The 20,992-nt window shown below is 42.2% G+C and overlaps 1 protein-coding gene across 1 annotated transcript in view; it reads right to left on the bottom strand.

Annotated features, from left to right (window-relative positions):
* The window catches only part of LOC126212758 (serine/arginine repetitive matrix protein 2-like), a 629,880-nt gene that overhangs the window by 224,013 nt on the left and 384,875 nt on the right, over positions 1–20,992 (bottom strand). The window contains exons 8-9 of the mRNA XM_049940165.1: positions 20,603–20,824; positions 17,597–17,762 (exon numbers count right to left, since the gene is read on the bottom strand). Of these exons, the coding sequence (XP_049796122.1) occupies positions 17,597–17,762; positions 20,603–20,824 (388 nt within the window). The remainder of the gene's footprint in view (positions 1–17,596; positions 17,763–20,602; positions 20,825–20,992) is intronic.

The following is a 20,992-nucleotide window of genomic DNA, read 5'->3' as shown; positions in this document are numbered from 1 at the left end:
AAGAAAAGGCAAACCTACATTTCTAGCATTTGTAGACTTAGAGAAAGCTTTTGACAATGTTGACTGGAATACTCTCTTTCAAATTCTGAAGGTGGCAGGGGTAAAATACAGGGAGCGAAAGGCTATTTACAATTTGTACAGAAACCAGATGGCAGTTATAAGAGTCGAGGGGCATGAAAGGGAAGCAGTGGTTGGGAAGGGAGTGAGACAGGGTTGTAGCCTCTCCCCGATGTTATTCAATCTGTATATTGAGCAAGCAGTAAAGGAAACAAAAGAAAAATTCGGAGTAGGTATTAAAATTCATGGAGAAGAAGTAAAAACTTTGAGGTTCGCCGATGACATTGTAATTCTGTCAGAAACAGCAAAGGACTTGGAAGAGCAGTTGAACGGAATGGACAGTGTCTTGAAAGGAGGATATAAGATGAACATCAACAAAAGCAAAACGAGGATAATGGAATGTAGTCAAATTAAGTCGGGTGATGCTGAGGGAATTAGATTAGGAAATGAGACACTTAAAGTAGTAAAGGAGTTTTGCTATTTAGGGAGTAAAATAACCGATGATGGTCGAAGTAGAGAGGATATAAAATGTAGACTGGCAATGGCAAGGAAAGCGTTTCTCAAGAAGAGAAATTTGTTAACATCGAGTATAGATTTAAGTGTCAGGAAGTCGTTTCTGAAAGTATTTGTATGGAGTGTAGCCATGTATGGAAGTGAAACATGGACGATAACCAGTTTGGACAAGAATCGAATAGAAGCTTTTGAAATGTGGTGCTACAGAAAAATGCTGAAGATAAGGTGGGTAGATCACGTAACTAATGAGGAGGTATTGAATAGGATTGGGGAGAAGAGAAGTTTGTGGCACAACTTGACTAGAAGAAGGGATCGGTTGGTAGGACATGTTTTGAGGCATCAAGGGATCACAAATTTAGCATTGGAGGGCAGCGTGGAGGGTAAAAATCGTAGAGGGAGACCAAGAGATGAATACACTAAGCAGATTCAGAAGGATGTAGGTTGCAGTAGGTACTGGGAGATGAAGAAGCTTGCACAGGATAGAGTAGCATGGAGAGCTGCATCAAACCAGTCTCAGGACTGAAGACCACAACAACAACAACAACGATGTAATTGCAGGTCAGCAACTTCTGTTAATCAGTACAACAGGAAACCAGCTAAAGTTACAAACTTTACTTTTATTATTTATTGATGACTAGTTTCAGGTGGGGACCCATTTTTATATCATCCAGACAGTCAAAATGGTATTTTCAAAAATACACGAGCAATGTCAAAATTGTATGCATATTATGAAATGCAAATGAACAATTACCTGTACGTGCTGCAGCTATTCATTTGCAATTCATAGAATATAGTTGAAACAAGGCCCCTGGAGTAGACAACATTCCAATAAAACTACTGATAGCCTTGGGAGAGCCAGTCTTGACAGAACGCTACCATTTGGTGAGCAAGATGTATGAGAAAGGCGAAACACCCTCAGACTTCACGAAGAATATAATAATTCCGATCCCAAAGAAAGCAGGTGTTGACAAATGTGAAAATTACTGAACTATCAGTTTAATAAGCAATGGCTGCAAAATACTAACACAAATTCTTTACAGACGAATGGAAAAACTGGGAGAAGCCGAGCTCCGGGAAGATCAGTTTGGATTCCGCAGAAATGTTGGAACACGTGAGGCAATACTGACCCTACGACTTATCTTAGAAAATAGATTAAGGAAAGGCAAACTTATGTTTCTAGCATTTGTAGACTTAGAGAAAGCGTTAGACAATGTTGACTGGAATACTCCCTTTCAAATACTGAAGGTGGCAGGGGTAAAATACAGGGATCGAAAGGCTATTTACAATTTGTACAGAAACCAGATGGCAGTTATAAGAGTCGAGGGGCATGAAAGGGAAGCAGTGGTTGGGAAGGGAGTGAGACAGGGTTGTAGCCTATCCCTGATGTTATTCAACCTGTATATTGAGCAAGCAGTGAAGGAAACAAAAGATACATTCGGAGTATGAATTAAAATCCATGGAGAAGAAATAATTACTCTGAGGTTCACCAATGACATTGTAATTCTGTTAGAGACAGCAAAGGACTAGGAAGAACAGCTAAACAGAATGGACAGTGTCTTGAAAGGAGGATATAAGATGAATGTCGACAAAAGTAAAACAAGGATAATGGAATGTAGTCGAATGAAATTGGGTGATGCTGTGGGAATTAGATTAGGAAACGAGACGCTTAAAGTAGTAAAGGAGTTTTGCTATTTGCGGAGCAAAATAACTGATGATGGTCGAAGTAGAGAGGATATAAAATGTAGATTGGCAATGGCAAAGAAAGCGTTTCTGGAGAAGAGAAATTTGTTAACATCGAGTATAGATTTAAGTGTCAGGAAGTCATTTCTGAAAGTATTTGTATGGAAGTGAAACATGGACGATAAATAGTTTGGACAAGAAGAGAATAGAAGCTTTTCAAATGCTACAAAAGAATGCTGAAGATTACATGGGTAGATCACACAACTAATGAGGAGGTATTGAATAGGATTGGGGAGAAGAGGAGTTTGTGGCACAACCTGACTGGAAGAAGGGATCGGTTGGTAGGACATACGAGGTGCGGCTAGAAAAAAACCGGACTGATGCTGGAAAAAACATTTATTTACAATTATTTACAATTTCATGTTATCTCCTTCAATGTACTCTCCTCCTCGGTCTCTACACCGCTCCATACGAATTTTCCACTGTTCATAGCAACGCTGCAGATCATTTTCGGTAAGTCCATACATTACTTCCGTCACTTTTTCTTTTACCGCTTCAACAGTCTCAAATCTAGTTCCTTTCAAAGCTGACTTGACTTTAGGGAAAAGAAAAAAGTCACAGGGGGCCAAATCAGGTGAGTAGGGTGGATGATCTAAGATGGGAATGTTGTGTTTTGCCAAAAACGTCTTCACTGGCAACGCACTGTGAGCTGGGGCATTGTCTTGGTGAAGGATCCATGACTTTTTTCTCCACAAATCGTTCCGTTTTCTCTGTACTCGCTCACGTAGGGTAGCCAGGACGCTAATGTAGTAATGCTGATTCACTGTTTGTCGCTCTGGTACCCAATCAATGTGCACAATCCCTTTGATGTCAAAAAAAAACAATCATCATTGCCTTGAATTTCGATTTTGACATTCGTGCTTTTTTTTGTCGTGGAGAACCAGGAGTTTTCCAATGCATCGATTGGCGTTTAGTTTCGGGATCGTAAGTAAAAAACCACGATTCATCGCAAGTAATAACATTTTGTAAGAAGGTGGGATCACTTTCAATGTTTTCCAGGATGTCAGAACAAATCATTCTTCGGCGTTCCTTCTGTTCAATTGTGAGACACTTTGGAACCATTTTTGAACACACTTTGTTCGTGTTGAAACTTTCATGAAGAATCTGCCTAACACCTTCCTTGTCAACTCCTGTTAACTCAGACACTGCTCTGATTGTTAAACGGCGATCTTGTCGAACAAGTTTACAGATTTTTTCAATGTTTGCATCAGTTTTTGCTGACAATGGTCTGCCAGTGCGAGTGTCATCACTGGTGTCTTCGCGGCCATCTTTAAATCGTTTAAACCACTCAGACACTTGTGTTCACGATAAACAATCATCGCCGTACACTTGTTGTAACATTACATTTGAAACAAAATTTGATGTTAACACGCTGTTCTTTCTGTACACTCAACATTTTCCGACGCACAGACAAAACGTCAACTACTTAAAACAGACGCCACGGGCAGACTGAGTGCAGGAGGCAGATGAAACTCGAGCAGTAGGCGGAGCGAGAGTCACGTGACAGGCCACGCGACTTTCAGCCTCATTGCATTCGTTTTATTGTTTCACCAGTACTAGTCCGGTTTTTTTCTAGCCACACCTCGTATTCTGAGGCATCGAGGGATCACCAATTTAGTACTGGAGAGCAGTGTGGAGGGTAAAAATCATAGAGGGAGACCAAGATATGAATACACTAAACCGATTCAGAAGGATGTAGGTTGCAGTACATACTGGGAGATGATGAAGCTTGCACAGGATAGAGTAGCATGGAGAGCTGCATCAAACCAGTCTCTTGACTGAAGACCACAACAACAAACAGTAAATACATATTTTTGATATGGTTTTTGTAGTTTGAGAAATATCATTTAGACTATCTGGATGATTTGAAAATGAGTCCCAGACCAGAAGTAGTCATCAAGCAAATAAAAAAAATTTAAAAAGTGAAATTTGCTATTTTGGCTGGTTTCCATTGTACTTAAAAATGAATGAGATGATAAATAATGACCACATATATAGCATTAAGAATATAATAATTATAATTCCAAAGAAAGCAGGTATTGACATGTGTAAATATTATCAAACTATCAGTAACTCATGATTCAAAATACTGACACAAATTATTTACAGAAGAATGGAAAAACTGGTGTAAACCAACATTTGGGAAATGTAGAAACACGTGAGTGAAAACTGATCAAACAGCTTATGTTAGAAGATATGCCAAAGAAATGCCAAACATTCGCTTACCAGAGTGAAAAATACAACTACCAGAGCACAAAAAATGTGAATATATCCAGGGCAGAGTTATGTACATAAAAGATGGGAAGTACCTTGTTGACATATCTGGCAGCTTTAAAGACATTTAATCAAAACATCCTGACAGATTCTTCTGGCTTGCTCTCTCCAGCTGCAAGAGACTGTGGTCATGTGTGTACGAGTTGTGCTTACGTGAGTGTGAGTGTGTGTGTGTTTTCTATTTTTAACACAGTCCTTATTGACCGAAAGTGAACTTTCGAACAGTTTTTTTGCTGTGCCTTTCTGCAACTCAGCATCTCCACTATATGGTGAGTAGTAACTGTCCTTTTCATTATACTGTTACATTCCATTGTTTGATATATTTGTGCTTTTTTACTTGTTACTATTAGCACCCAAGTCATGTAATATCATATATTATGTGAAGTAAAGTACATGATACATTATGTCATTGCACCAGAAACTAACCCACCCCCAGAAGTTTTATCTTCCAGGAAAAACTTCTTTAGCTATTAGATGTATGCTCTTCAGCCTTGTTGTATTATATATAGTTTACTATGGCTGGCAGATCATCTGGATTTTGGGCTCAGTATCCGGGAACTTTAGCCTATAAATTGCAAGATGAAGTTGTGCCAACATCTTGCTCTCTGCACTGGGAAAGTAGTGTTAATTCTTGAAAAATATGTCAAGATGTTTTGATTTAAGTGTGTTGTGAAGCTGCCAGATAAGTTGAAAAGCTAGTTCTGTAACTCTGCCAATCACATATTCCACTCTTTTAGTGCTACAATAGTAGTATTTCTCATTGTGGTTCCCAACTTTTACTCTGTCATTATTTTGAGGTTGGATCACCATAGTTTGGAAACCAATGTAGATTTTTGTTTCCTCGGGTGACAATTGATCCGGTATAGATTTCTTTATCGCTATTTGAACGGTGTTGCACTATAAATCACAGAAATCTAAAAGGCTGTGAATTCAATAAAATACTTAGGGATTAAAATTATGAATAATATAAATTGAAACAGTCACAAAGGTGATGTTGTTGGGAAAGCAAACTACAATCTGTGATCTATTCATAGAACACTTAGAAAATGCAACAGGTCTACTGAAGAGATTGCCTACACTATGCTTTTCTGCCCTGTTCTTGAGTATTGCTGTGTGGTATAGAATCCTTACCAGATAGGATTAACAGATGATACCAAAAAAGTTCAAAGCAGGGGAGCTCATATTGTATTATTAGAAAACAGGGGAGAGAGTGTTACGGATATGATATGTGAATTACGGTGGTGGTGATCAAAACAAAGTCATTATTTGTTATTGTAGGACAATCTCATGAAGTTTCAATCACCAACTTTCACCTCTGAATGTGAAAATATTGTATTGGCAATCTTATACATCAGAAGAAATGATCATTTTAATACAATAAGAGACATCAGGGGTTGCACAGAAAGATTTAAGTGCTTGTTTTTCCCGCTTGCTGTTTGAGAGTGAAACGGTAGAAATGTTTCTTGAAGGTGGTTTGATTTATCCTCTGCCCGGCACTTAATCATAAAATGCAGAGTAATCGTGTAGATGTTGATGTGTGGAATAGATAGCAGCTTAAGGTGTACAGCAACAAAAGTAAAACAAGGGAAATGGAATGTGGCTGAATTAAATTTGGAGATGCTGAGGGTTTTAGATTGCAATATGACAGACTAAAATAAAAGATGAGTTTTGCTATTTGGGGCACAACATAAGTGATGCCAGCTGAAGCAGAGAGGGTATAAAATGCACACTGGCTGTAACAAGAAAGGAATTTTTGAAAAAGAGTTATTTTTTAACATCTAATATAAATGTGAGTGTTAGGAAGTCTTTCCTGAAGGTACACTATGTGATTAAAAGTATCCGGACACCCCCAAAAACATACATTATTTATATTAGGTGCATTGTGCTGCCACCTACTGCCAGGTGCTCCATATCAGCGACCTCAGTAGTCACTAGACATCGTGAGAGAGCAGAATGGGGCGCTCTGCGGAACTCACGGACTTCGAACGTGGTCAGGTGATCAGGTGTCACTTGTCTCATACATCTATACACAAGATTTCCACACTCCTAAACATCCCTCGTTCCACTGTTTCCGATGTGATAGTGAAGTGGAAATGTGAGGGGACACGTAGAACAAAAAAGCGTACAGGCTGACCTTGTTTGTTGACTGACAGAGACCGTTGTCAGTTGAAGAGGGTCGTCATGTGTAATAGGCAGACGTCTATCCAGAACATCACACAGGAATTCCAAACTGCATCAGGATCCACTGCAAGTACTATGACAGGTGGGTGGGAGGTGAGAGAACTTGCATTTCATGGTCGAGCGGCTGCTCATAAGCCACACATCACACCAGTAAATGCCAAACAATGCCTCACTTGGTGTAAGGAGCATCAACATAGGACAATTCAACAGTGGAAAAAAGTTGTGTGGAGTGATAAATAATGGTGCACAATGTGGTGATCCAATGTCAGGGTGTGGGTATGGCGAATGCCCGGTGAACGTCATCTGCCAGCGTGTGTAGAGCCAACAGTAAAATTCGGAGGCGGTGGTGTTATGGTGTGGTCGTGTTTCTCATGGAGGGAGCTCGCACCCCTTATTGTTTTGCATGGCACTATCACAGCACAGGCCTACACTGATATTTTAAGCACCTTCTTGCTTCCCACTGTTGAAGAGCAATTCGGGGATGGCGATTCCACCTTTCCACATGATCGAGTACCTGTTCACAATGCACAGCCTGTGACAAAGTGGTTACACCCCAATAACATCCCTGTAATGGACTGGCCTGCAAAGAGTCCTGGCCTGGCCTATGGAACACCTTTGGAATGTTTTGGAATGTCAACTCCGTGCCAAGCCTCACCAACCAACATTGATACCTCTCTTCAGCGCAGCACTCCATGAAGAATGGGCTGCCATTCGCCAAGAAACCTTTCAGCACCTGACTGAACGTATGCCTGCGAGAGTGGAAGCTGTCATCAAGGCTAAGGGTGGGCCGACACCATACTGAATTCCAGCCTTACCTAAGGAGGACACCACGAACTTTTAAGTCATTTTCAGCCAGGTGTCTGGATACTTTTGATCAAATAGTGTATTTCATCTGGAGTAATGCCTTATATGAAAGTGATGTGTTGACGATAAGCAGTTGAGACAAGAAGAGAACAGAAGGTTTTCAAATGTGGTGCCATAGAAAAATGCTGAAGACAGATGGGTACATCACATAGCTAATGAGGTGGTACTGAATAGAAATGGGCAGACAAGAAATTTATGGCACAACTTGACTAAAAGAAGACGGGTGGGACATATCCTGAGACATCACGGAATTGTCTGTCTGGTAACAGAGGGAAGTGTGGAGGGGTAAACACTGCAAGAGGGACTCCTAAACCAACGATGTGGCTAACATTTGCACTTTGAATCATTGGAAATCTTGGGACGAGACAAATCACTAAGTTCACACATTTTGCATATGTTGATTCAATAATGTCATATGGAACAGTGTTCTGGAGTAACTCATCTTTACTATACAGTGTTCACCCGCAATCATCTTGTAGACATCTGTTTAAGGAATTATGGATTTTAACTACTGCTTCACAGTATATTTTATTCTCTCATAAAATTTGATGAAAATAATCTACAGCAGTTGAAAAGAAATAACAGTGTACATAATTACAATAATAAAAATAGCAATGATACTCCCCACTCTACAATAAGGTTGTCTTTAGCACAAAATGAAATCAACAATGCTGCCTCTAAAACTTCTGATCACACATTTTAAAAAATTTAAAAAAGAAAAATTCTCTTTGACATCTCCTTCTGTTCTGCAAAATAATTTCTGTTTTTGTGATGTGTAAAAGGTGGTTGCTAGGAATTACTAGCTCACAGCTATTTTCAGAATTTAGAAACATAAATGAAGTTGTATATGGTAAAGCATGTAGCCATATTTGCATACGAGTGTGTAAACTGAATGTAAAAGGGCTCAATCCCATCATTATATTCACATGTACTTTTTTCTTTGGGGATTCATGGCCGCTAAATGCTTAATTTAAAAATGAATGGTCCTTAGCAGGCTGTAATACAGACAATCTTTTTTAAACTGTGTGATTAGCTAATTTCAACAACCTGTCATTTTCAAGCACACGTGCTCTCTTATGTACTACATGTCATAACTATCAAATTATTTTTTGCTACACATAAAAGTAAACATTATATTTCATCCTTACATTATTAATGTGGCAACTTTAAACATCATTCTGAGACCTTTTCTCTATGTACTACAACTTGACAGCAAAATACCATCACTGGGAATTTTGCTCTAAGTACTACAACTTGAGTGCTTGGATCTATGCGCATCTTTAATGACAAAATACCAACTGCTGTTAGTTGTCAAGTTGTACTACTTAGAGCAAAGTTCCCAGTACGGTGTTTAAAGTTGCCATATTATTGTGAATCTGTTCACAATGTAAGCGTGGAATATAATACCCACTTTTTATGTGTAGTGAAAAATAATTTGATAATTATGGGATGTAATAAGTAACAGTACTGTAGCGGGACTTTGAATTTCGCCGCGCTACACTCGTTCCCTCAGACATAAATTATACCGTCGCAGCGGTATGAGCGCTCGACGGCAGAGAAAATACTAAGAGTGTAACTCTTTTTTTTCAATCCGTTTCTTTATTAGTCTCTCAAGAGCGGAAGCTTAATGCAGACTTGATCTGATGCTGGTGTAAAAAACTTAATAGCTAGTCTTGATCTGATTTTAATGTGTAGACATATTGAGGAAGTTGTTATGAAATTTGGAGGAGGGAAGCAATGTAAAATAAATTGCATTTAATATCAAGACGGATTTGTGTACATTAGAAATTCCTGGGCAATGAAACTTATTGCAAGATTTCGGAGCAGACTTTTCACGCAGAAATGAAGTAGGAGATTTTTGAAGACCTGGATGCTGCACGAAACAAGGAAGACATGTTAACATGGTAAAGTATTAACTCTAAGCTCATTTCCCCGTCAGTTACATTTTGTTATTCTCTGTCCTTCTTCAATAATTTTTGTAGTGGAAATTGGTTTAACTTTTGCTCAAAAACGCCACAAGCACCATCCCAACAATAGCTTATCCGAATCACGAAGTCCGATAGCTTTTCTGTAACACAAAGTCCGATTTGCTTTTCATTCTTTCCCTTTTTCACGGTCATTTACGATTTTAAAATCCCCTTTTTATTCACCATTTCTTACCACATTTTCAACCATTTCTTTTATTTTCTTCTCTTTTTCTTTTTTATTAACCACTACAATACAATGACAATGACAAGTCATCGAAATTGGCTAATGCGCAGTTTACATGAATATTGTCTTTATTACGGCCTACTATGGACCATATTTTCTTTGATTAACTGCACAAATTATCTGAAACTAACTAATGACAGCTCATTCATTACACCACTGGATTGCAGGCCAAATCAGAAAAACAGGTTTGTTCAGTCAGTGTAACCCTGAGTTTCGAGGGATCAGGTGGTGAGTTCATCACATTCCAGGATATGGTGATGAAGGACACTGAGGCAGTGGACTGAGAATAACTAAATGCTCTTGCATTCACAGAAAATGTCCCGTTTGTGGTGAAACCATCGCTGAGTTACTGGAGGAACCAATTTCAGAGAGCTTCGGTCCCTTTAAGAAAGCGATTTTGTGTGTATGTTCTCCATTTGTTTAAAAATAAATCCTTTGTCTGATTATTTAGCAACTAGCAACTTAGCTAATTTCATCCACCTAGGCAATATCAGATGACCTGATGGTAAAAACAGTGACAAAAGTTATGGCAGGATAAATTAAAAGATGAAAGAAACAGAGTTGATGTATGCTGAAAACCCAGTGTACTGGAAAAATTCACCAGTCTAGATGGTATGATTACATTAAATGGATAGAAGAAAACACGATAGCAAAGAAATGTCTTGAAATGACTCAAAATGGGAAAAGACATGTCGGAGAATCGAGGACAAAATGGAACTATGTAGCTAAGAATGACACCACTGAAAACAGTCTCCTTTGGGATAGGATTTGTGAGGAAGAGCTGTACCAGGATAGGAAAGTTTGAAAGAGGCTCTCCACCAGCACCTGCAACACTGGAGTTGTCACCTGATGATGATGTTGTTATTGTTGTTGTTGTTGATGATGATGATGATGATGATGATGACAGTTGTGAGACTATACAATATATATATCTAAAAACAAAGATGATGTGACTTACCAAATGAAAGTGCTGGCAGGTCGACACCTGCCAGCACTTTCATTTGGTAAGTCACATCATCTTTGTTTTTAGATATATTTTTCCTACGTGGAATGTTTCCCTCTATTATATATATATATATATATATATATATATATATATATATATATATATATATATATATATATATATATATATATATATATATGATGTGACTTACCAAACGAAAGCGCTGGCACGTCGATAGACACACAAACAAATACAAACATACACACAAAATTCAAGCTTTCGCAACAAACTGTTGCCTCATCAGGAAAGAGGGAAGGAGAGGGAAAGACGAAAGGATGTGGGTTTTAAGGGAGAGGGTAAGGAGTCATTCCAATCCCGGGAGCGGAAAGACTTACCCTAGGGGGACAAAAGGACGGGTATACACTCGCACACACACACATATCCATCCACACATATACAGACACAAGCAGACATATTTAAAGACAAAGAGTTTGGGCAGAGATGTCAGTCGAGGCAGAAGTGCAGAGGCAAAGATGTTGTTGAATGACAGGTGAGGAATGAGTGGCAGCAACTTGAAATTAGCGGAGATTGAGGCCTGGTGGATAACGGGAAGAGAGGATATATTGAAGAGCAAGTTCCCATCTCCGGAGTTCGGATAGGTTGGTGTCAGTGGGAAGTATCCAGATAACCTGGACGGTGTAACACTGCGCCAAGATGTGCTGGCCGTGCACCAAGGCATGTTTAGCCACAGGGTGATCCTCATTACCAACAAACACTGTCTGCCTGTGTCCATTCATGCGAATGGACAGTTTGTTGCTGGTCATTCCCACATAGAAAGCTTCATAGTGTAGGCAGGTCAGTTGGTAGATCACGTGGGTGCTTTCACACGTGGCTCTGCCTTTGATCATGTACACCTTCCGGGTTACAGGACTGGAGTAGGTGGTGGTGGGAGGGTGCACGGGACAGGTTTTACACCGGGGGCAGTTACAAGGGTAGGAGCCAGAGGGTAGGGAAGGTGGTTTGGGGATTTCATAGTGATGAACTAAGAGGTTACGAAGGTTAGGTGGACGGCGGAAAGACACTCTTGGTGGAGTGGGGAGGATTTCGTGAAGGATGGATCTCATTTCAGAGCAGGATTTGAGGAAGTCGTATCCCTGCTGGAGAGCCACATTCAGAATCTGATCCAGTCCCGGAAAGTATCCTGTCACAAGTGGGGCACTTTTGTGGTTCTTCTGTGGGAGGTTCTGGGTTTGAGAGGATGAGGAAGTGGCTCTGGTTATTTGCTTCTGTACCAGGTCGATCAAAGGCAGAGCCACATGTGAAAGCACCCACGTGATCTACCAACTGACCTGCCTACACTGTGATGCATTCTATGTGGGAATGACCAGCAACAAACTGTCCATTTGCATGAATGGACACAGGCAGACAGTGTTTGTCGGTAATGAGGATCACCCTGTGGCTAAACATGCCTCGGTGCACGGCCAGCACATCTTGGCGCAGTGTTACACCGTCCGGGTTATCTGGATACTTCCCACTAACACCAACCTATCCGAACTCCGGAGATGGGAACTTGCTCTTCAATATATCCTCTCTTCCCGTTATCCACCAGGCCTCAATCTCCGCTAATTTCAAGTTGCCGCCACTCATACCTCACCTGTCATTCAACATCTTTGCCTCTGCACTTCTGCCTCGACTGACATCTCTGCCCAAACTCTTTGTCTTTAAATATGTCTGCTTGTGTCTGTATATGTGTGGATGGATATGTGTGTGTGTGCGAGTGTATACCCGTCCTTTTGTCCCCCTAGGGTAAGTCTTTCCGCTCCCGGGATTGGAATGACTCCTTACCCTCTCCCTTAAAACCCACATCCTTTCGTCTTTCCCTCTCCTTCCCTCTTTCCTGATGAGGCAACAGTTTGTTGCGAAAGCTTGAATTTTGTGTGTATGTTTGTATTTGTTTGTGTGTCTATCGACGTGCCAGCGCTTTCGTTTGGTAAGTCACATCATCTTTGTTTTTAGATATATTTTTCCCACGTGGAATGTTTCCCTCTATTAATTTATATCATTAATTTGAACCCAACAATTACGTTTGTTATTGTCACTGTTGTATTTCGAAATCTTTTCTGTCATCTTATTTTCTCTTTTTGTTTGTGCCAGTAGTCTCACTTTGTATTCACCTTCTCCTTTTTACTGTAATCTACTATACAATTTTATCCCGCCTATATAGACTCAATAATACGTCACCCACTTCCAAACCATAACCAAAAATTTTTTTCCACTTTCAACACTACCGCTGCTATAAAATCCACCGTTTCTAGTCCACAAACAGTTCATTTCACCTATTAAACAACCTTTTCGTCTAGTTCTGATAACTTTCGCTTTATTTCCATTTCCGTTCTTCCCACATCACTGATAATTTTTAGCCGCTTCCCACAGGTTTTAACGTCATTATTTCTTCGCCAGACAATTGTTAGCCTCATTTTCATAATCTGCCACCACAAAACCACTCTTTTTAATACATTTACACGCCGTTTTTTCGAAATTTTCCCGAATCTCTCCATCCTTTAACGTGTTTTGGCGGCAACACAACCACCTAACCTATGTGCACATCGTTCTCTACCAACCCAGGTTCACCACAGGATCAACATAGCCCAGCTTTAACCAACACTTTTTCGCCTTTTTTCACAACAGATCTCCAGTTACTTTCTCCAGTTATTTTCATTTTCATCTCAACCTCATGTTACACTTTCCACCTTCTAATACCATGTCACCCTCACAACACCCCCACAACGACCCCATTAAGTTTTATTTACATTCCCTCCGCAAGCATGCCTCCACCCTAGCCAGATTACGCTCCCATATTCTATTTTCTCAGGCTTGTCTGACATTTGGCATTACCCCCAAAGGCCTCACACTTAAAGTTCCCGTCTCTGGCTGCAACCCTTCTTTCCATCAGTCCCTATACCAGTTCCAAACTGAACAATCCATTGCCCTCACCCACCTAATCCTTCACCTACACATCAACTCAGCCAATGAACACACCCATCAACTCCTATCCTTAATAAAAGTCCTCAATCTTTCCTCCCACTTCCACACCGACTGTTCAGAGCATCCTCCTACAGGCCAACCGCAAATTAGAACAGCATGCCACCCTTCACCTCAAAAAACTATCCAATCTCCTGGTTTCCCACCTCCGGAAAGGCAACTCACTCACCCTTCACAAGCTTTCCAGCAAACCTCAACCTCCTCTCATTGCACAAAAACCCAGTCTCTCCCATCTACTCAACCTCCCACTTCCAGCTCCACTCCCTCCAAAACCTCAAAATTTCAGTCAACACAATCTGGAACCACAACACCCTAATTCAGTAGTTAACCTTTCCTCCAAACCTCTCTCCCAATTCGAAACCTATCCAAAGGCCTCACCTTCAGCCCCACTCCCAGATTCAACCAAACAGCCCTCGTCAAAGATTTACTCTCCTACACTCGTACTCTCTGCTGGAAGTATCACTTTGCCACAAAGAAAAATGATCCTAATCCTACTCCTAATGATCCAACTCCCCAAGACACTATCCAAATTGAACCCTGCCTGGAACAGTTCCGTCCTCCGTCACAGTGGGACCCACCTCCTCTTCCTCAAAATCACCCTCTCCAAACCTTCCAGGAATTTCTGACTTCCAGCCTTGCCTCTCAATCCTTCTTAAAAAACTTTAATCCTACTCCCAACATCACCACTGCTGAAGCCCAGGCTATCCGTGATCTGAAGGCTGACCGGTCCATCGTCATCCTTCCGGCGGACAAGGGTTCCCACGACCGTGGTACTTGATCGTCGGGAGTATGTGGCTGAGGGACTGCGTCAGCTTTCAGACAACACCACATACAAAGTTTGCCAAGGTAATCCCATTCCTGATGTCCAGGCAGAGCTTCAAGGAATCCTCAGAACCTTAGGCCCCCTACAAAACCGTTCCCCTGACTCCATCAACCTCCTGACCCCACCGACACCCCGCACCCCTACCTTCTACCTTCTTCCTAAAATTCACAAACCCAATCATCCCGGCCGCCCCATTGTAGCTGGTTACTAAGCCCCCACAGAACTTATCTCCGCCTACGTAGATCAACACCTTCAAACCATTACATGCAGTCTCCCATCCTTCATCAAAGACACCAACCACTTCCTCGAACGCCTGGAATCCTTAGCCAATCCGTTACCCCCGGAAACCATCCTTGTAACCATTGATGCCACTTCCTTATACACAAATATCCCGCACGTCCAGGGCCTCGCTGCGATGGAGCACTTCCTTTCACGCCGATCACCTGCCACCCTACCTAAAACTTCTTTCCTCATTACCTTAGCCAGCTTCATCCTGACCCACAACTTCTTCACTTTTGAAGGCTAGACATACCAACAATTAAAGGGAACAGCCACGGGTACCAGGATGGCCCCCTCGTACACCAACCTATTCATGGGTCGCTTAGAGGAAGCCTTCTTGGTTACCCAAGCCTGCCAACCCAAAGTTTGGTACAGATTTATTGATGACATCTTCATGATCTGGACTCACAGTGAAGAAGAACTCCAGAATTTCCTCTCCAACCTCAACTCCTTTGGTTCCATCACATTCACCTGGTCCTACTCCAAATCCCATGCCACTTTCCTTGATGTTGACCTCCACCTGTCCAATGGCCAGCTTCACACGTCCGTCCACATCAAACCCACCAACAAGCAACAGTACCTCCATTACGACAGCTGCCACCCATTCCACATCAAACGGTCCCTTCCCTACAGCCTAGGTCTTCGTGGCAAACGAATCTGCTCCAGTCCGGAATCCTTGAAGCATTACACCAACAACCTGACAACAGCTTTGGCATCCCGCAACTACCCTCCCGACCTGGTACAGAAGCAAATAACCAGAGCCACTTCCTCATCCTCTCAAACCCAGAACCTCCCACAGAAGAACCACAAAAGTGCCCCACTTGTGACAGGATACTTTCCGGGACTGGATCAGATTCTGAATGTGGCTCTCCAGCAGGGATACGACTTCCTCAAATCCTGCCCTGAAATGAGATCCATCCTTCACGAAATCCTCCCCACTCCACCAAGAGTGTCTTTCCGCCGTCCACCTAACCTTCGTAACCTCTTAGTTCATCCCTATGAAATCCCCAAACCACCTTCCCTACCCTCTGGCTCCTACCCTTGTAACCGCCCCCGGTTTAAAACCTGTCCCGTGCACCCTCCCACCACCACCTACTCCAGTCCTGTAACCCGGAAGGTGTACATGATCAAAGGCAGAGCCACGTGTGAAAGCACCCACGTGATCTACCAACTGACCTGCCTACACTGTGACGCATTCTATGTGGGAATGACCAGCAACAAACTGTCCATTCGCATGAATGGACACAGGCAGACAGTGTTTGTTGGTAATGAGGATCACCCTGTGGCTAAACATACCTTGGTGCACGGCCAGCACATCTTGGCGCAGTGTTACACCGTCCGGGTTATCTGGATACTTCCCACTGACACCAACCTATCCGAACTCCGGAGATGGGAACTTGCTCTTCAATATATCCTCTCTTCCCGTTATCCACCAGGCCTCAATCTCCGCTAATTTCAAGTTGCCGCCACTCATACCTCACCTGTCTCTCAACAACTTCTTTGCCTCTACTCTTCCACCTCGACTGACATCTCTGCCCAAACTCTTTGCCTTTAAATATGTCTGCTTGTGTCTGTATATGTGTGGATGGATATGTGTGTGTGTGTGCGCGAGTGTATACCTGTCCTTTTTTCCCCCTAAGGTAAGTCTTTCCGCTCCCGGGATTGGAATGACTCCTTACCCTCTCCCTTAAAACCCACATCCTTTCGTCTTTCCCTCTCCTTCCCTCTTTCCTGATGAGGCAACAGTTTGTTGCGAAAGCTTGAATTTTGTGTGTATATTTGTGTTTGTTTGTGTGTCTATCGACCTGCCAGCGCTTTTGTTTGGTAAGTCTCATCATCTTTCTTTTTATATATATATATATATATATATACACATGCACACGCGCGCACGCTCACACACACACACACACACACACACACACACACACACACACAAAAACCTCACTTACCCCCACTACAATAAAAATTGTTATGTTTATAACATGATATATTCTACACATCAGAGAGGAGTTCATGCCAACCAAGAGCAAAATCAAATACAGTACTGGGACTGTCAGAGAGTAGAGCCCTCATTTCATTTAACCTGTCTGTGGAGGGAAAGAAGATAGAGAATGTGAACAATTTCACAAATCTTGGTAGTTTTGTGGCAGTGATGGGAGGATCTGAACAGGTTACTCAAAGGATCAAAATTCTTCTATCTAGTACAAACACTTGTCTGGAGTACTTAAGTTCATCATAGAGCTAAACACTGTGTTTGCAACAAACTTTCTACCCACGGCTTCCTTTAATGCGGACAGCATTTCATAACTATAGGAGACAGAAGTCAACTACAAGCTCATGAAATGGAATTCCTTACATTTGCCCCACAAAAGACAAGCAGAGAGAATACAAAAGACAAGCAGGGAAGCAAAGGCCAACTAGTGGGAGTGGCAACGAAGTGTATTGGGTAAGTCTCACGAAATTCCCCTTCAGTACACGAAGAGGAATGGGGCAGGATGAAGACTAGGCTGACATTTGGGAAAGAGGAGACTCGGCCACATTAAGGGAGAAACGTGGGACACTGTGGTCAGGGAAGAAATCTACTGAGGGAGAAACAGAGGGATGCAGGTCATTCGGCTCCCCGACAGTGAGGACGACGGCGACACTGCGAGCGAGCGCCCCCTCACCTGGGGGGCTTGCGGGGCGCCTCGGCCTGCCGCTTCCTCTTGGCATCCTCCTCCTCGGACAGCTTCTCCAGCAGCTGCTGCGTCCAGGACATGCGGCCCGCAGACGGCGGCACCGACCTCGCCGCTGCTGCAGCTGCCCCGTCCGCAGCCCCTGCCGGATGATTCCCTGTGGCCGCAAGGATGGTGGTGTAATGGAACACCCTTTTCTAACATAACCTTTTCTTATAGAAATAACCGATACCGCATATATTTGCACTTCTTGTATACAGGGTGGTCCATCGATCGTGACCGGGCCAAATATCTCACAAAATAACCATTAAACGAAAAAACTACAAAGAACAAAAATCGTCTAGCTTGAAGGGGGAAACCAGAAGGCACTATGGTTCACATGCTAGATGGTGCTGCCGTAGGTCAAATTGATACCAACTACGTTTCTTTTCTAAATACGACAGCGCATTTTTTATTACATATTCGTGAAGTACGTGAAGAAATATGAATGTTTCTGTTGGACCACTTTTTTTGCTTTGTGATAGATGGCGCTCTAATAGTCACAAACATATGGCTCACAATTTTAGACAAACACTTGGTAACAGGTAATTTTTTTTTAAATTAAAATACAGAACGTAGGTACGTTTGAACATTTTATTTCGGTTGTTCCTATGTCATACATGTACCTTTGTGAACTTATCATTTCTGAGAACGCATGCTGTTACAGCGTGATTACCTGTAAATACCACATTAATGCAATAAATGCTCAAAATGATGTCCGTCAACCTCCATGCATTTGGCAATACGTGTAACGACATTCCCCTCAACAGCGAGTAGTTCACCTTCCATAATGTTCGCACATCCATTGACAATGAGCTGACGCATGTTGTCAGGCGTTGTCGGTGGATCACCATAGCAAATATCCTTCAACTTTTCCCACAGAAAGAAATCCGGGGACGTCAGATTCGGTGAACGTGCAGGCCGCAGTATGGTCCTTCGACGACCAATCCACCTGTCACGAAATATGCTATTCAATACCGCTTCAATCGCACGCGAGCTATGTGCCAGACATCCATCCTCTTCGAAGTACATTGCCATTCTGTCACGCAGTGAAACATCTAGTAGTAACATCAGTAGAACATTATGTAGGAAATCAGCATACATTGCACCATTTAGATTGCCATCGATAAAATGGGGGCCAATTATCCTTCCTCCCATAATGCCGCACCATACATTAACTCGCCCAGGTCACTGATGTTCCACTTGTCGCAGCCATTGTGGATTTTCTGTTGCCCAATAGTGCATATAATGCCGGTTTACGTTACCGCTGTTGGCGAATGACGCTTCGTCTCTAAATAGAACGTGTGCAAAAAATCTGTCATTGTCCCGTAATTTCTCTTGTGCCCAGTGGCAGAACTGTACACGACGTTCAAAGTTGTCGCCACGCAATTACTGGTGCATAGAAATATGGTACGGGTGCAATCGATGTTGATGTAGCATTCGCAACACCGACGTTTTTGAGATTCCCGATTCTCACGCAATTTGTCTGCTACTGATGTGCGGATTAGCCGCAACAGCAGCTAAAACACCTACTGGGGCATCATCATTTGTTGCAGGTCGTGGTTGACGTTTCACACGTGGCGGAACACTTCCTGTTTCCTTAAATAACGTAACTATCTGGCGAACAGTCCGGACACTTGGACGATGTCGTCCAGGATACCGACTAGCATACACAGCACACGCCCGTTGGGCATTTTGATCACAATAGCCACACATCAACACGATATCGACCTTTTCCGCAATTGGTAAATGGTCCATTTTAACACGGATAATGTATCACGAAGCAAATACCGTCCGCACTGGCGGAATGTTACATGATACCAAGTACTTATATGTTTGTGACTATTACAGCGCCATCTATCACAAAGTGAAAAAAGTGGTCTAACTAAAACATTCATATTTTATTATGTACTACATGAATATGTAATAAAAAATGGGGGTTCCTATTTAAGAAACGCAGTTGATATCCGTTTGACCTATGGCAGCGCCATCTAGCGGGTCAACCATAGCGCCATCTGGTTTGCCCCTTCAAGCTAGACGAATTTCGTTCTGCGTAGTTTTTTTGTATGATGTTTATTTATTGAGATAGTTGGCCCGGTCACTATCAATGGACCACCCTGTAGGTGAACATTCTCGGCTTTTTCACTGAAAGAATTTAATTTGATTTTTTATAGGATGTACTATATTTCAGACTAAAATGTATGAAAAGAAATTAAGTTGTTACGATTGATACAGCTAAAACTATTTTTCTTTTAGAAATATCTGACATACTTAAAATTCATTTTATTAATTGCACAATCTAATGCTAATTATTAAATTTATTTCTGGATTCATTTATAAAATAATTATATAACTTTGTGATGGTTCCTCTTTTGTCAAGAAAGTATGTCAAGTCTTTTGCTTTGTGAACTTCTCGGAATATTGTGAGTGCCTTTATCATCAGCCTTTCCAGATGCTCTGAAGATGGTTGAATCGTTTACAGCAAAAATATGAGCAGCAGACTGGTTAATTACCACAATTTTATGGATCAAGTAGTATACCGTGAGAACATGAAGATTCACACTCTACATCCTGACCTGAAAATGTGGTCCCTGCACAGACCACAGGTTTAGTGGCATTGCATTGCTGTTTGAATGTAAGGATGCAATTAAAGGTCAGGCCTACATTTCTTGGCCGTGCGTAGTTCCAGAGCTGTTTGCCTCACAACATATCATCGAGCTATAGCACTGTTTCTGTGCTGTTATGCTGGAAAGGGAGATACGTGTCTCCCTGTGGTTTGGCTTTTGGCAGTTAGCACTGTCATAGAGATAGTGCATGATGAAAGGTGGTCAAGATCCCTGTGTCAGCCAGGTAACCCACCTACTATCATCAAACAAGGTAGAAGTGACCTGGTAATAAACAGCATGCAAGACTAGGAATCCATAGAATACTCGAGCCACGAAGCAGACAGTGGATTACCTCTGGAGGGCTGGTACACGGGCGACATCTCACCGGCACTCGCCTCGTCATCCGAATCCGCGTACGGAATGTCCGTGTCGTCACCTGTGGACTCGACAGTAGTCGACGCCGAGACGTCGGCAGTCCCGGGCGGTGATTCCGGACTCTGCTGCCTGGCCCCGGCTGAGCTGGATCGCTGGGAGACGGACTTCGGTGGTACCTCTGGCTTCTGCGTATTGCTTTCTGTAACAAGAACCGTATTGTTGTTGTTGTGGTCTTCAGTCCTGAGACTGGTTTGATGCAGCTCTCCATGCTACTCTATCCTGGGCAAGCTTCTTCATCTCCCAGTACCTACTGCAACCTACATCCTTCTGAATCTGCTTAGTGTATTCATCTCTTGGTCTCCCTCTA

The sequence above is a fragment of the Schistocerca nitens genome, chromosome 11 (genome assembly GCF_023898315.1).
Source record: "Schistocerca nitens isolate TAMUIC-IGC-003100 chromosome 11, iqSchNite1.1, whole genome shotgun sequence".
NCBI classification, from domain to species: Eukaryota; Metazoa; Arthropoda; class Insecta; order Orthoptera; family Acrididae; genus Schistocerca; species Schistocerca nitens.
Note: the sequence above shows the minus strand (reverse complement) of the source record. Positions and strands in the feature narration are given on the sequence as shown.